Source organism: Artemia franciscana, chromosome 8 (genome assembly GCF_032884065.1).
Source record: "Artemia franciscana chromosome 8, ASM3288406v1, whole genome shotgun sequence".
Taxonomy (NCBI): Eukaryota; Metazoa; Arthropoda; class Branchiopoda; order Anostraca; family Artemiidae; genus Artemia; species Artemia franciscana.
The window spans coordinates 7770206-7782096 of NC_088870.1; the positions used below are offsets into that span (position 1 = coordinate 7770206).

Sequence of the window (11891 nt, forward strand, 5' to 3'; positions counted from 1 at the left end):
TTCGCGGATTTGGTGGTCCATAATTTTCTTTCTAAGTGTCAGCAATTTCCGACGAGTCTCTCTAACAGAAAGTGGTATATCATTTGTCAAATAGATATTGGAAAAGTTCACCACAATTTTTCTGTATAATTTTTTTGCGTTTTTCAGCAATACCAGTCGAATCTCTGCATTATGTATCTCAACTTTGATGTATTTTTTCCTTTCCATATTCCAAAACCGAATAATTGCAGATATGTTCATAGTCTAACCCATCTTTGATGACCTTTTCGAACACCACTTTTGCTTATTCCGCGTCACTCGCCGAAACGTTCCATAAATTCACATTTTTACGCGTTTCTTTACTTTCTACTCACTGGAGGTTTTGCTTAACTGTAGACAACTCTGTTGTTAACTCCACATTTTCACTAGCCAAAACCGAAATTTGCAACTTCAGATTTTATGCTTCATCTTCTACGGCAGAAACTCGCGGCTTTAATTCAGATATTTCCTTATTTAAATCTGTCATTGATTTTTCAACTTCTGTTAATCGATTTTCTACTACTCTCATACTAACTTCTAGACCTTGTAAAGCAGTTGAATTGCTCTTTACTGTTGCTAAAATTATAGCTATCAGCTAATTATAATATAAATTATCATATAAAATTATCAGCTAACGATTTTATTGACAATTCTTTAACCGATGTGCCTGCCGAGACATTTGAAATGTTTCGGCATTGACAGAACCGTCAATGCCATTGACAGAACTGAACTGTCAAGTTCTTGCTGCTTCTTTCGTTTTTTCTTCATTCCAAATGAAACTCTCCAATAAAAATAGAATAAATAATCAAAAGATTACGCTCACCTAGAAAGCTCCTTTTTTTACCCACATGGAACGGAACATGCAATTTGCTTTATAGGGCATTAATTGAGCTACTGCGAGCAACTCAATTCACGAACAATCGGCCCTTAATTTGATACTTCTCCTCTCTAATTAACGATTATCTTGACATTGTCAACCGATTTTCTCATTTCTTTTCCCTCCTCATAAGCACCTGAGAACACATAATAACTAGGTTAGCATTTATATCCATATCTAGAACAGAACGCACCTGAAGGTATCAGGCAATAGAGTCCCCCCAATCTGATGTCATTTCCAATATGACATGACCATGTATATGAAGATGCAGTTCTTACCAAAAATCACAGTTTATGTTTTATATTATATTTCCCTGCTCCATTCTAATCATTTTTAGTTGATGATTAAATAAATCATTATTATTATAGCTATTATAACTATGTTTTTAATGCTTACAAAATGCACTAGATTTAGCAAATTTCTTTCAAATGAATCCTTAAGCATCTCTCTATGATGTTTTTGCGCCCCTCTAACGGTGACAAAAAAAAATTAAGTATAGAAAAATATGAGATACATCACTGGTTCCCATGCGAAAAAGCAGTAAATTGTCCAAAGATACTGACTTCTTAACTTGATTAAAAAATAGATTAAGGATAATTAAATATGCTATATAGTCCCCCCCCCTCTAACATACACACAAAGTAGTATGCACTCTGTGTCTACAATGTTGAGACGATGTCTTGAAGTAATCATATTCAGTAAAGCAAACTTTCTGCTAACCACGACTAAACTATATACTGGGAAAAAATTAAATTCTAAAGCCATATGCAGCATTGTATATATTGCGTAATGGCTGCTCATTAAGAATAATATCAACTTTCCATTAGTCATAATAACCAGTCGTCATTCGTTACGTGAGGCTTGAATGATGTGGCATATCAATAAAACGCTGAAAGATTTTTTTTTAGCACACCATTTACTTCAGCATTTTGCTCCTTCAGAATTTGTTTGCTCCAGTATTGAACTGGTTAGATTCCAGCTAACCAGGATCTTAAAGGGAGATATTCCAAAACATAAGAGGATGTGAATATGTAAAAGTCTTACAAAACTAGTGGGAAAATATATAAGTCTTGAAATTGTTCGTAATAGTGGATCTTAGCCCAAAAGCTCCACCCCCATGTACTTACTTGTTTTGTTGCACCATTTAAATTCTTATGAAGAACAGTAAAGGCTATTTCTAGTCGATCTCCTTAACTGGCATTCACACGCGTGTCTACATAGATTTGCATATCTAAAAACGCATCTCCCTAGGCATCAGTGTGCAGACAGTTCTCATATGATTTGGTACTTGGATGCATTACGTTGCAAATAAGCATCCAGTTCTGCAGTCTAGAACTCTGTTCACGCTCTACCAATCAAAAAGTTTTTTTTGTCACTATAAGTTAACTTCTCCGCTTAAGAGTAGCATTCACATATGCGACTGGCCAGCGGCAGACTGGCAGTACAAGGATGACGCCAAGTTTGACTTTTGGGACATATCTGAGGGGAAAAGTTTTCCCCTTGCAGGGGGTCTAAGGATCTGTCTTGTCCTCTTCCCTCGGAAAATTCCCCTTGCAGAAATCTTTCCCTGAGAAAAATTCCCTAGAAAGTCCCCCCGGAAAATTCTCCCCACGGAAAATCCCAAGGTTTGCTTGCTTCATCATACAGAGCATTTGTCCTGAAACGGTGCATTATCGGCAACAGGTACTGCATTATGGCGCCTAGTCAGTAGTGCACTGCATGTCAGCATTGTACAATTTCAGCAAAATAGTGAGTATCATTGAAGTGGGCGAACTGCAAGGATTCTGAGGAGGAAAACTAGTTTTTGGCACTATGAAAATATGTTAAAACCTATTTTAATTGCAGGCAAAACAAGAAAAAGTAGCAATTGGCGCCCTGATGGCGTCAAGTTCTATTTTTTTTAGTTTTTTTGGTCCTCAGCGCACCAAGTGCCGTTTTCTTGGGAGTGTACCTGCTAGGTGACAGGTGGACCGATGGCCTAGTCTGCCCCTGTATCTAATTGACTTGTATGCCTATGAAAGTGTATTGTCAGACAGAGATGTTTAGGTATGGATGTATTGCTTAAATCACATACGAACACAACTTTAGCTGACCGACGAAGCCACAGAAAGCTTCGTCCACGAAGTCTTCGAAGCAAGATATATGCACTAATTTGTTTAGTACAAGGCATTTGTTTTTTGTTTTTATTTTTCAGAGCATTAATTCACCCGGGAGACGTACCAGATGGAATGGGATGGGTGGGGTCAATCCATTTTCAGGGAGAGGTCACCTGTTGAAAAAGTTATTTTTAGTAATGCTAGCCAATAAATTGCGGGAAAGTCCGCATTATTTATGCTTTCTTTTTCATGTTTAAATTAAATGTACTCCGACTACAAATCATATCTAGCTTTAAGATCCTTTATTCAAAAAATAAATGAATTGAATTAACCTGAATTACGGCTGCTTATATATATAACTTCGTATTTGAAAGGGGCTGCTTCTTCACCAACGCCCCGCTCTTGACGCTAAAGTTTGACTCTTTCTCTCAACTCTTCTTTTTAAAAAAGTAAAAAACTTTAGCGTAAAGAGCGGGGCGTTGGTGAGGAAGCAGCCCCTTTCATATACGAAGTAATTTCTGTTCGTTTTAAGTTTTAATTTTGCTCCTTACTTTCAGTTAAAAAACTTGTTTTTTTATTTAATTTCTGAACGTTTTTCAATCAATGCATGTTTTGATCTTGGCTCTCCGCAGAGGAATAATTAAAACGAAATTTGCATATTTATTATTTTTTTTTGCTAAATGGCTTTCTCATAATTTTGATCGAATGATTTTGAGAAAAAAGAGCGGGGGAGGAAGCCTAGTTGCCCTCCGATTTTTTGGTTAATTAAGATAAAGGCAACTAGAACTTTTAATTTTTTACGAATCTTTTTTTAGTAAAAGATATACGTAACTTATAAATTAGCTTACGTAAAGAAGTTTTGTATTCTCATGTTTTTATTACATATATGAGGGGGTTCGCCCCCTCGTCAGTACCTCGCTCTTTACACTAAAGCTTAAATTTTGTCCCAATTCATTAAGAATGACCCCTGAATCACAAAAGCCGTAGAATAAATAGCTGAAATTATTAAAAATACTCTAGCGTGAAGAGCAGGGTATTAGGAGGAGGTGAACCCCTCATATGGGTAATAATTTCTGTTCGTTTTAAGTTTTAATGCTGCTCTTTACTTCCAGCTGAAAAAACTTTTTCATATTTCTTTTTTCATTGTTTTTTTTAAATAATGCTAGTAAATCCTGCGCTCCCTTCATGGAAATTTTCTTCCACCATGACAAATTCCTCGATGGAAAGCTGCCCCAGCCTATCTCCCTATTCTCAACCCCTCCCCCAACCAAAAAATCCTACTGAAAACGCCTGCACACTTCCGAATAACCATTACTTCAAAGTTTGTAACTTGTAGCCCCTCCCACGGGGACTGTGGGGGAGTAAGTCGTCCCCAAAGACACAGTTATAAGGTTTTTCGACTATGCTGAATAAAATGGCTATCTCAGAATTTTCATCCGTTGACTTTGGGAAAATAATTAGCGTGGGAGGGGGCCTAGGTGCCCTCAAATTTTTTTGGTCTCTTAAATAGGGCACTAGAACTTTTGATTTCCGTTAGAATGAGCCCTCTCGCAACATTCTAAGACAACTGGGTCGATACGATCACCCCTGGGAAAAAGAAAAAAAAAGAAAAAAAAACAAACAAATAAACACGCATCCGTGATCTGCCTTCTGGAAAAAAAATACAAATTCCACATTTTTGTAGATAGGAGCTTGAAAATTCTACAGTAGGGTTCTCTGGTACGCTGAGTCTGATGGTGTGATTTTCTTTAAGATTCTTTGACTTTTAGGGGGTGTTTCCCCCTATTTTGTAAAATAACGCAAATTTTCTCAGGCTCGTAACTTTTGATGGTTAAGACTATATATTTAAAATCAGCATTAAAATGCAATTCTTTTGATGTAGCTATTGGTATCGAAACTCCATTTTTTAGAGTTTTGATTACTATTGAGCCGGGTCGCTCCTTACTACAGTTCGTTACCACGAACTGTTTGATGCTTATATTTATTAAATAAAAAAACAAGTTTTTTTAACTGAAAGTAAGGAGCGACATTAAAACTTAAAACGAACAGAAATTACTTCGTATATGAAAGAGGCTGCTTCCTCATCAACGCCCCGCTCTTTATGCTAAAGTTTGACTCTTTCTCTCAATTCTTCTTTGTAAAACAGTAAAAAACTTTAGCGTAAAGAGCAGGGCGTTGATGAGGAAGCAGCCTTCCTGCTGCTTCCTCATCAACTTTTGACATCTGATTTTTTGACTACGCTGAATAAAATGGTTATCTCAGAATTTTGATCAGATGACTTTGGTAAAATAATTAGCGTGGGAGGGGGCCTAGGTGCCCTCCAATTTTTTTGGTCACTTAAAAAGGGCACAAGAACTTTTCATTTCCGTTAGAATGAGCCCTCTTGCAACATTCTAGGACAACTGGGTCGATACGATCACCCCTGGGAAAAAAAAACAAAACAAAAAAAACGAATAAACACGCATCCGTGATCTGCCTTCTGTCAAAATATACAAAATTCCACATTTTTGAAGATAGGAGCTTGAAACTTCTACAGTAGGGTTCTATGATACGCTGAATCTGATGGTGTGATTTTCGTTAAGAGTCTATGACTTCTAGGGGGCGTTTCCCCCTATTTTCTAAAATAACGCAAATTTTCTCAGGCTCGTAACTTTTGATGGGTAAGACTAAACTTGATGAAAATTATATATTTAAAATCAGTATTAAAATGCGATTCTTTTGATGTAGGTATTGGTATCAAATTTTATTATCCATTTTTTAGAGTTTTGGTTACTATTGAGCCGGGTCGCTCCTTACTACAGTTCGTTACCACGAACTGTTTGATCAATTAGATTTTTTATGATTTTTTATCTATTAAAGTAAAAACGGAAAAACATTTAAAATGCATTTTGTTTTCAGTAAAATGCAAATTATATTCTGGTCTTGATAAGGCACGGGGGTTGTCAGTCCTACTTTACTCGCTTTCAGTTTGACTCGGTTATTTATTGTAATTTCTATTCGTTTTAGGTTTCATATATTTATTCATGGTAATTTGAGGCAATATTAGGCTTGGAGGATTATTTGACTTTATTTCTGCTCGCTTTCAGTTTACTGGAGCTCTTTATTTTTCTTTGAAATATTAGTTTGTGGAAGAAGTCTTTTAATTACTATCAATAAGAGACAAGATTTTAAACCAAGTTTTTTTATTTTGACAATCGAACACATTAAATATTAAAATCTTGAAAGTGGTATTTATGATTTTTATTAATTAGTAATCCTAGGAATGTCTTTCTGAGCAACAAGATTTTAACAGTGAAGTTATGTATATTTTAACCAAAAGGCTAAGAACTAATCGGTTGAAAAAGTTAAGGAACTAGGTCTCTGTTCAGGTTTTTTTGATAAGAAGAAAAAGAATGAAAGCACAATTAACAAAAAAAACAATGCTTTTTTAGTAACGACAGACAGGACAACTTTGAATGGGAATAATGAGTATTATATGAAAATTTACAAAAATGCAAAAATGACTAACAAATTCTATTTCTTTCTTTTACAGGTTACAAGGCAAAAATGGATGCGGATGACAGTAAAGGGAACGGCGAAACTAAGCAATTAAAGCTTACGAATAACAAAACTGTGTCAAAGCAATCTCTTCATTTTGATAAATTTGATGAGGAAGACAATGGGACTAGTCTCCACAAATCATTTCGAGAGAAAAGCCTCATCAGTGGATTCATCGTTGATCGCCCTCCTGCAAAGAACAGTATTTCGTACAGATTACTTCATCGTCTGGATTTAAATTTCTTTGATTCTTCTGATGGTGAAGAAGGATACCTCTACTCTGATTTGAAAGAAACGAAGAAATCAAAACAGAATGATATTTCCCAAATTCTTTGCAATTATTCCCTTCGAGATACTATAAATGTTCTAACACTTTTTCTGGAATCAAGATTTGCTATTCCAATATATTCTGCAGAAATCATGGAGTTACTTAAAATTACAAGAAGAATAGAAGAAAACGTGTTCTTAGGAGATGATCTGAAGCTTCCACGAATTGCGATTCTAAGCAAAGTGAAAAACTTTAAGAGCAGCTCAGGTAAAGTTATGGAAGGTCTCTTTAATTTAAAAAGTTCTTTTGATACCTTGGGAGCATCAAATGTTGAGGTTGGTCAAGGCCTAATCTGTTTGGATAAGATGGAAAAGAAGACGTGCGTTGTCTTACATATTCAGGAGAATTTTCAGAAATATTTGAATATACTGACTGAATTTGTTGATTACCTTATTATTGAGGACGAATCTGTTTCTCGATCTGACTTTGTTGATAATTCTGAAATTTTTGAACCATGTTCTTTCATTAGTAAATACTCTTGTGAAATATCAGTTGCAAAAATTCATCACATTGTGGATACCAAAAGCGTCAAATGTGAAGAATGTTCTTATTGACAATCGCCTGTGCCTAATTGAATCGGATTCTTTCATTGAAATCCAACAGAATCATCAGCTTGCTAACATATTAGATGAAAGAAAATTTCACTCCACTCCGTTGCATTCCCTATTTCCTTCTGACGAACGTTTGAAGCCAGTGGTAGATGCTTCACGGAAAACATACTTGCAAGTTTCTGAGATGGATGCCTTGGAAGAATATTGGTCAAACTCACTGTTATTACAAAAAAGTTTTATCAATGAAGGTAAATTACAAGAAGAATTAAATGAATCTAAATATGCAAACGAGCGTTCCGAGATAAATCAAAACATATTTGAAGAACGTAAATTTCGAATGAAACATGGTTTTGAAACTGATCCTCTTATCATGTACTTTTTGGAAAGTTTCCAAAAGAATGATATTGATGAAACTCTGCTTCTTCATCAGGTTCTTGATAACGCTATTGTGATTAACTTAAAAAGATCAAATGCTCATGCACAGCTACCAGAAGAAGACAGTGAGAAGATGAAAATGATCCCTGAAAGTCAAGATGCAGCTGTGGTAGATTCTGAGCGCTTGAAACGGATAGAATCAAGGAGCAAATGTTTTTTAAGGGTAAAAGAGAAGCAGAATAACGTTGTCCTCTCACTTTGTCACTTATGGAGGGAAATTTCATTGCTATATTCATCAGGAAAAAGTGACGAATTTGAATATTTACCACAGCGTGCAGCTTCCTGCTTAATAGCAGGTGAGACATTAGAGCTTTATGATGGAGATGCAAACATGTTAAATGTTCAATGGATCACAGCTGTTTTCAAAAGCTTGGCCTCTGTTTTACCACGTAGAAAATTGTTGGTCTTGTCTGTGATAGGTGAAAAAAGCAGTGAAAATTAGAATTGTTCAATACTATGTTTGGGATTCAATATCCCTCTAGCGTTGATCATTGTGAAAGCGGTATTACAATGACCCTCGTGAAAACAGTGAACAGACAAGAATATGATTATATTATGATATTTGATACAGAAGGTATTCAAACTCAAGAGCAGAAGGGCCGCTATCATTCTGTTAAGCGGGACAATGCGATTATAACACTATCAATTTTACTCTTTGACGCAACTATTCTTGTTACCAATGGTGAAAATGGCAGTAATTTGAAAGATCTATTGTCTTTAGTTACATTAGCCTATAAAAACTCGAAAATTGCGGAAGAAAAAGGGGGGCTACTATGTAGTAAAGGTTTTGCTGCTTGCATCCAGTTAAAACACGACAAAAGCAAGATTAACCCTCAGAATATAGTTTCCAAAACATCCAAAAACTTTATTGAATTTTTTACCAAAACGACTTCTTTAAAGGAAACATATGGTACCACGTCAAATGGATTTTCAGCGAGGTTTATAAGTGAGGAGGATGTAAGGGTTTTTGAAAGCCCTCACAAGGGGGACCCACCTAATGATATACCGAATGTGGATTTCAACTGGCAAATAGTTGATTTTCGGGAGCATATTCACAAGCAGGTGGTAAGTCAGTCTCAATGGAATGCTAAAGAAATTGGTAGCCTTGAAAATTATTTATGTTTAGTTTGGGACTGCATCAACAGTTCAGACTTTGATCTTTCTTTCAAAACGTTCATTGAGATATATGTTTATACTGAAATAGAAAATAAGTATCAATATCTCAGGAAAGCATATTATGAGGAATACGAGGAGCAGTATAATCTTCTAAAACATGAATATAAGGAGAATTGCCCTTTGATAGAAGGGAAACCAATGTGCTTCAAAGAAATACAGAGATTGGTCGATGACCTTGAAGTGAAAATGAGGCCAAAAACTAGCAAATTCGAGGAAGGGGTGAAATTTCTGTTTCAAACATCACAAAACCAAAAGTGGAAAATTGAATTTTCAAGGAAAGTTCACTGGTGTCACAAATTGGAAGTCGTCTTGAAAAATTATTTTACATTTGGGGCAAAAGTAAAAATGTACCAAAATGAAATAAAAGACAAAATAACCAAAGAATATAGTGCAAAGAGTATAAAAGAAGAAACAGAAATAGAGTTAATAGCTAGATTTGATAGAATCTTTGACACTGTTAGTAAAAAGGCTAGAGAGGAAAATCCCCCATTGGAAGTAAAAGATGCTGCTTTGAATGCATATAGAGCTAATTCAACGATTGTCAGCTTAGGAATTGATCTATTGTCTGAAAATGAAAAAACTTCCTTTTGGGGGAAACTTTGGGACGGAGCCGTGGGTCTAATTGAACCTATTGTTGAGTGGTTTGCACAAGAAAATGACATTGAAAACATGGTTGTTCAACTGGTACATAGGGTAACTAGTGGAAGAAAATACTACTCTGATGGAGTTGTGGATAATGTGATAGGTGAAATTGAAAATTTAATCAGGAGGTGCAACAAAGATACAAATAAGGATCAACGAAGAAAAATTCATAGAGTTGCCTACAATCTGCTAATAAATATCTGTGTAGATATTCAGGAGAAATGGGAGAGTGAAAATTCTGTTTCTGTGTGTTTGGAGTCGATTAGAGAGGCCATGAAGTGGTATTCTCTTGAATTTTCTAAGGGTCTGGAAGAAGTAGATATCATGGCATCAATTCTTTCAGACTTTTTTGCAAGACATACATTTAAAGCCTTTGAAAGTGAAATTAAAGAGATTGTCATCTCGAACTTGGGGAAAAAACGTTGGATTCAGTCACCAAAATATGTTCAAGGTCATATGGATTTATATCTAATAGAGGAGGTGGAGCCAAATGGGATTGAAGAAGTGCTGAGGCTAATAGAAAAACCCGAAGATCTAAAGGAGCTTACTTCTCGGAGATTGATTCACTTTGAAATTGATTCTGTGCTTGAACGTCTTAAGTGGGAGAACTTTAGATCTCAGCTTGAAGGCTGCTTAAGAAACACATTTAATGCCTCGAAAGATTTAGAATCAAGGTCAAAATCTTTCAATTTTTCTCAACTCTTTAACTATTTGGAAATGCTTAAAAGCAAATATATTGTCGAAAATTTGAAGAGAGAAATGGATGCATTTGGCTGGGAAGGCTTAGAAGCCATGTCTGTGCAATTTGAACTGAAACATGTCAATGCCATTGTAAATAAATTTGATACCTCTTTTTCATCCTTGACTAAGGAAGATATTGTAGATTCAGTTTTTTTGACACTGAAGCAAAACCACCTTTTTGATTCAGCCTTTTGCACTCCATGTCAAGAGAAATGTCCTCTTTGTGAGAGTCCATGCTTTCTTGAGTTTTCACATACTGGACGCCATGATGCTTTCCATCAACCCATTGGTGTGGTATGCTTTCGTTACATTAAAACAAAGGAACTGTGGTACCATGGCTGCAATTCAAGTCCCCTTGATTATATTTTTGTTCTAGATAATGGAGAAAAATGGAAGTTTGCTGACTTTTCAGTAAAATTTGATACATGGCTTCAACCCGATATAAATATACGTATTTCACAGTACCGCCAGTATTTAATAAGCAAATATAATAAAGAGATAGCCAAATATTATTTTGTAAATCCTTCTGATACAATAGATCCAGTTGAAAATCTAGAACTCATTATAAGCAAAATCCAAAGGAACATTGATTACTTTCTGGATTTTTCTTGCAAAAAATAGTGACTAAATTATCTTTACCCCCCCCCCCCCTACCCCCCAAAAATTTACCAATAGGAAAAAAAATGTTTTTTTTCCTATTGACGAAAGAGCAAATGTGTTATATTGCTTTAGTACAAAATTTATGTCCTGTACAAATATGTAAATGTGTTGTATTTTTACCCTTAACTATATGTTGTACGAAATTTACTATCACCGTAAATAAAATGTTCATATATTATATTCTAATAAGTTTTGTTTTGCGTAGACTGTAAGTTAGACTGTATCATAAAAAGAAAGGTGGATTACTGAGAATTGTAGCCCTCTTCATTTATTATGTGATTTTAGTTTCTTATATGGTTTAGCTTCGCTCTTTAGCTGTTAAAGGAAAAAAAATCTTTTTAATTTAATATGTTAAAAATCTTAAATGTATGTTTTATCAAGAACTTATCAAGAAGCGCTACAATGGATACTGAAGAAAGGGGGGGGGGGAAATACTCGTTATTGAAATATAGTAAAATATTAAAAAAATGGGCATGGTCCTAAGGTTTCCCTTCTTGCGTGCATATTTGAAAAAAAATTAGGCTATTCTTCAATCGTATGTTATTTCCAAAGGAAAAATCAACTGTTTTTCTGCTCAAAATAGAAAGGAATTAGGTACTCTCCGTACATATGGTGTGCTGTCCAAACATATTGTTATTCATATTGTGCTCTCCAAACTTCAAATATAACTTCATTGTTGTCCACAGTTCCTAAAATGATTCTTAAATTATGCTTTAACCAGCAATCCCATTGAAAGTAAACTCAATAGAGTGGTTTCCCCGAGTCAAGAATGCAGCCAACCCATTTTAGCAAAGTTTACATGAGGCATCATGAGATGGTAGAGAACGAAG

The 11891-nt window shown here is 35.2% G+C and overlaps 1 protein-coding gene across 1 annotated transcript in view; it reads left to right on the top strand.

Annotated features, from left to right (window-relative positions):
• LOC136029927 (interferon-induced very large GTPase 1-like) overlaps positions 1 to 11241 on the top strand; it is a 29004-nt gene extending 17763 nt beyond the window's left edge. The window contains exon 2 of the mRNA XM_065708456.1: positions 6524 to 11241. Within this exon, the coding sequence (XP_065564528.1) occupies positions 8299 to 11022 (2724 nt within the window). The 5' untranslated portion in view covers positions 6524 to 8298 and the 3' untranslated portion in view covers positions 11023 to 11241. The remainder of the gene's footprint in view (positions 1 to 6523) is intronic.
• Positions 11242 to 11891: the final 650 nt, after the last annotated feature.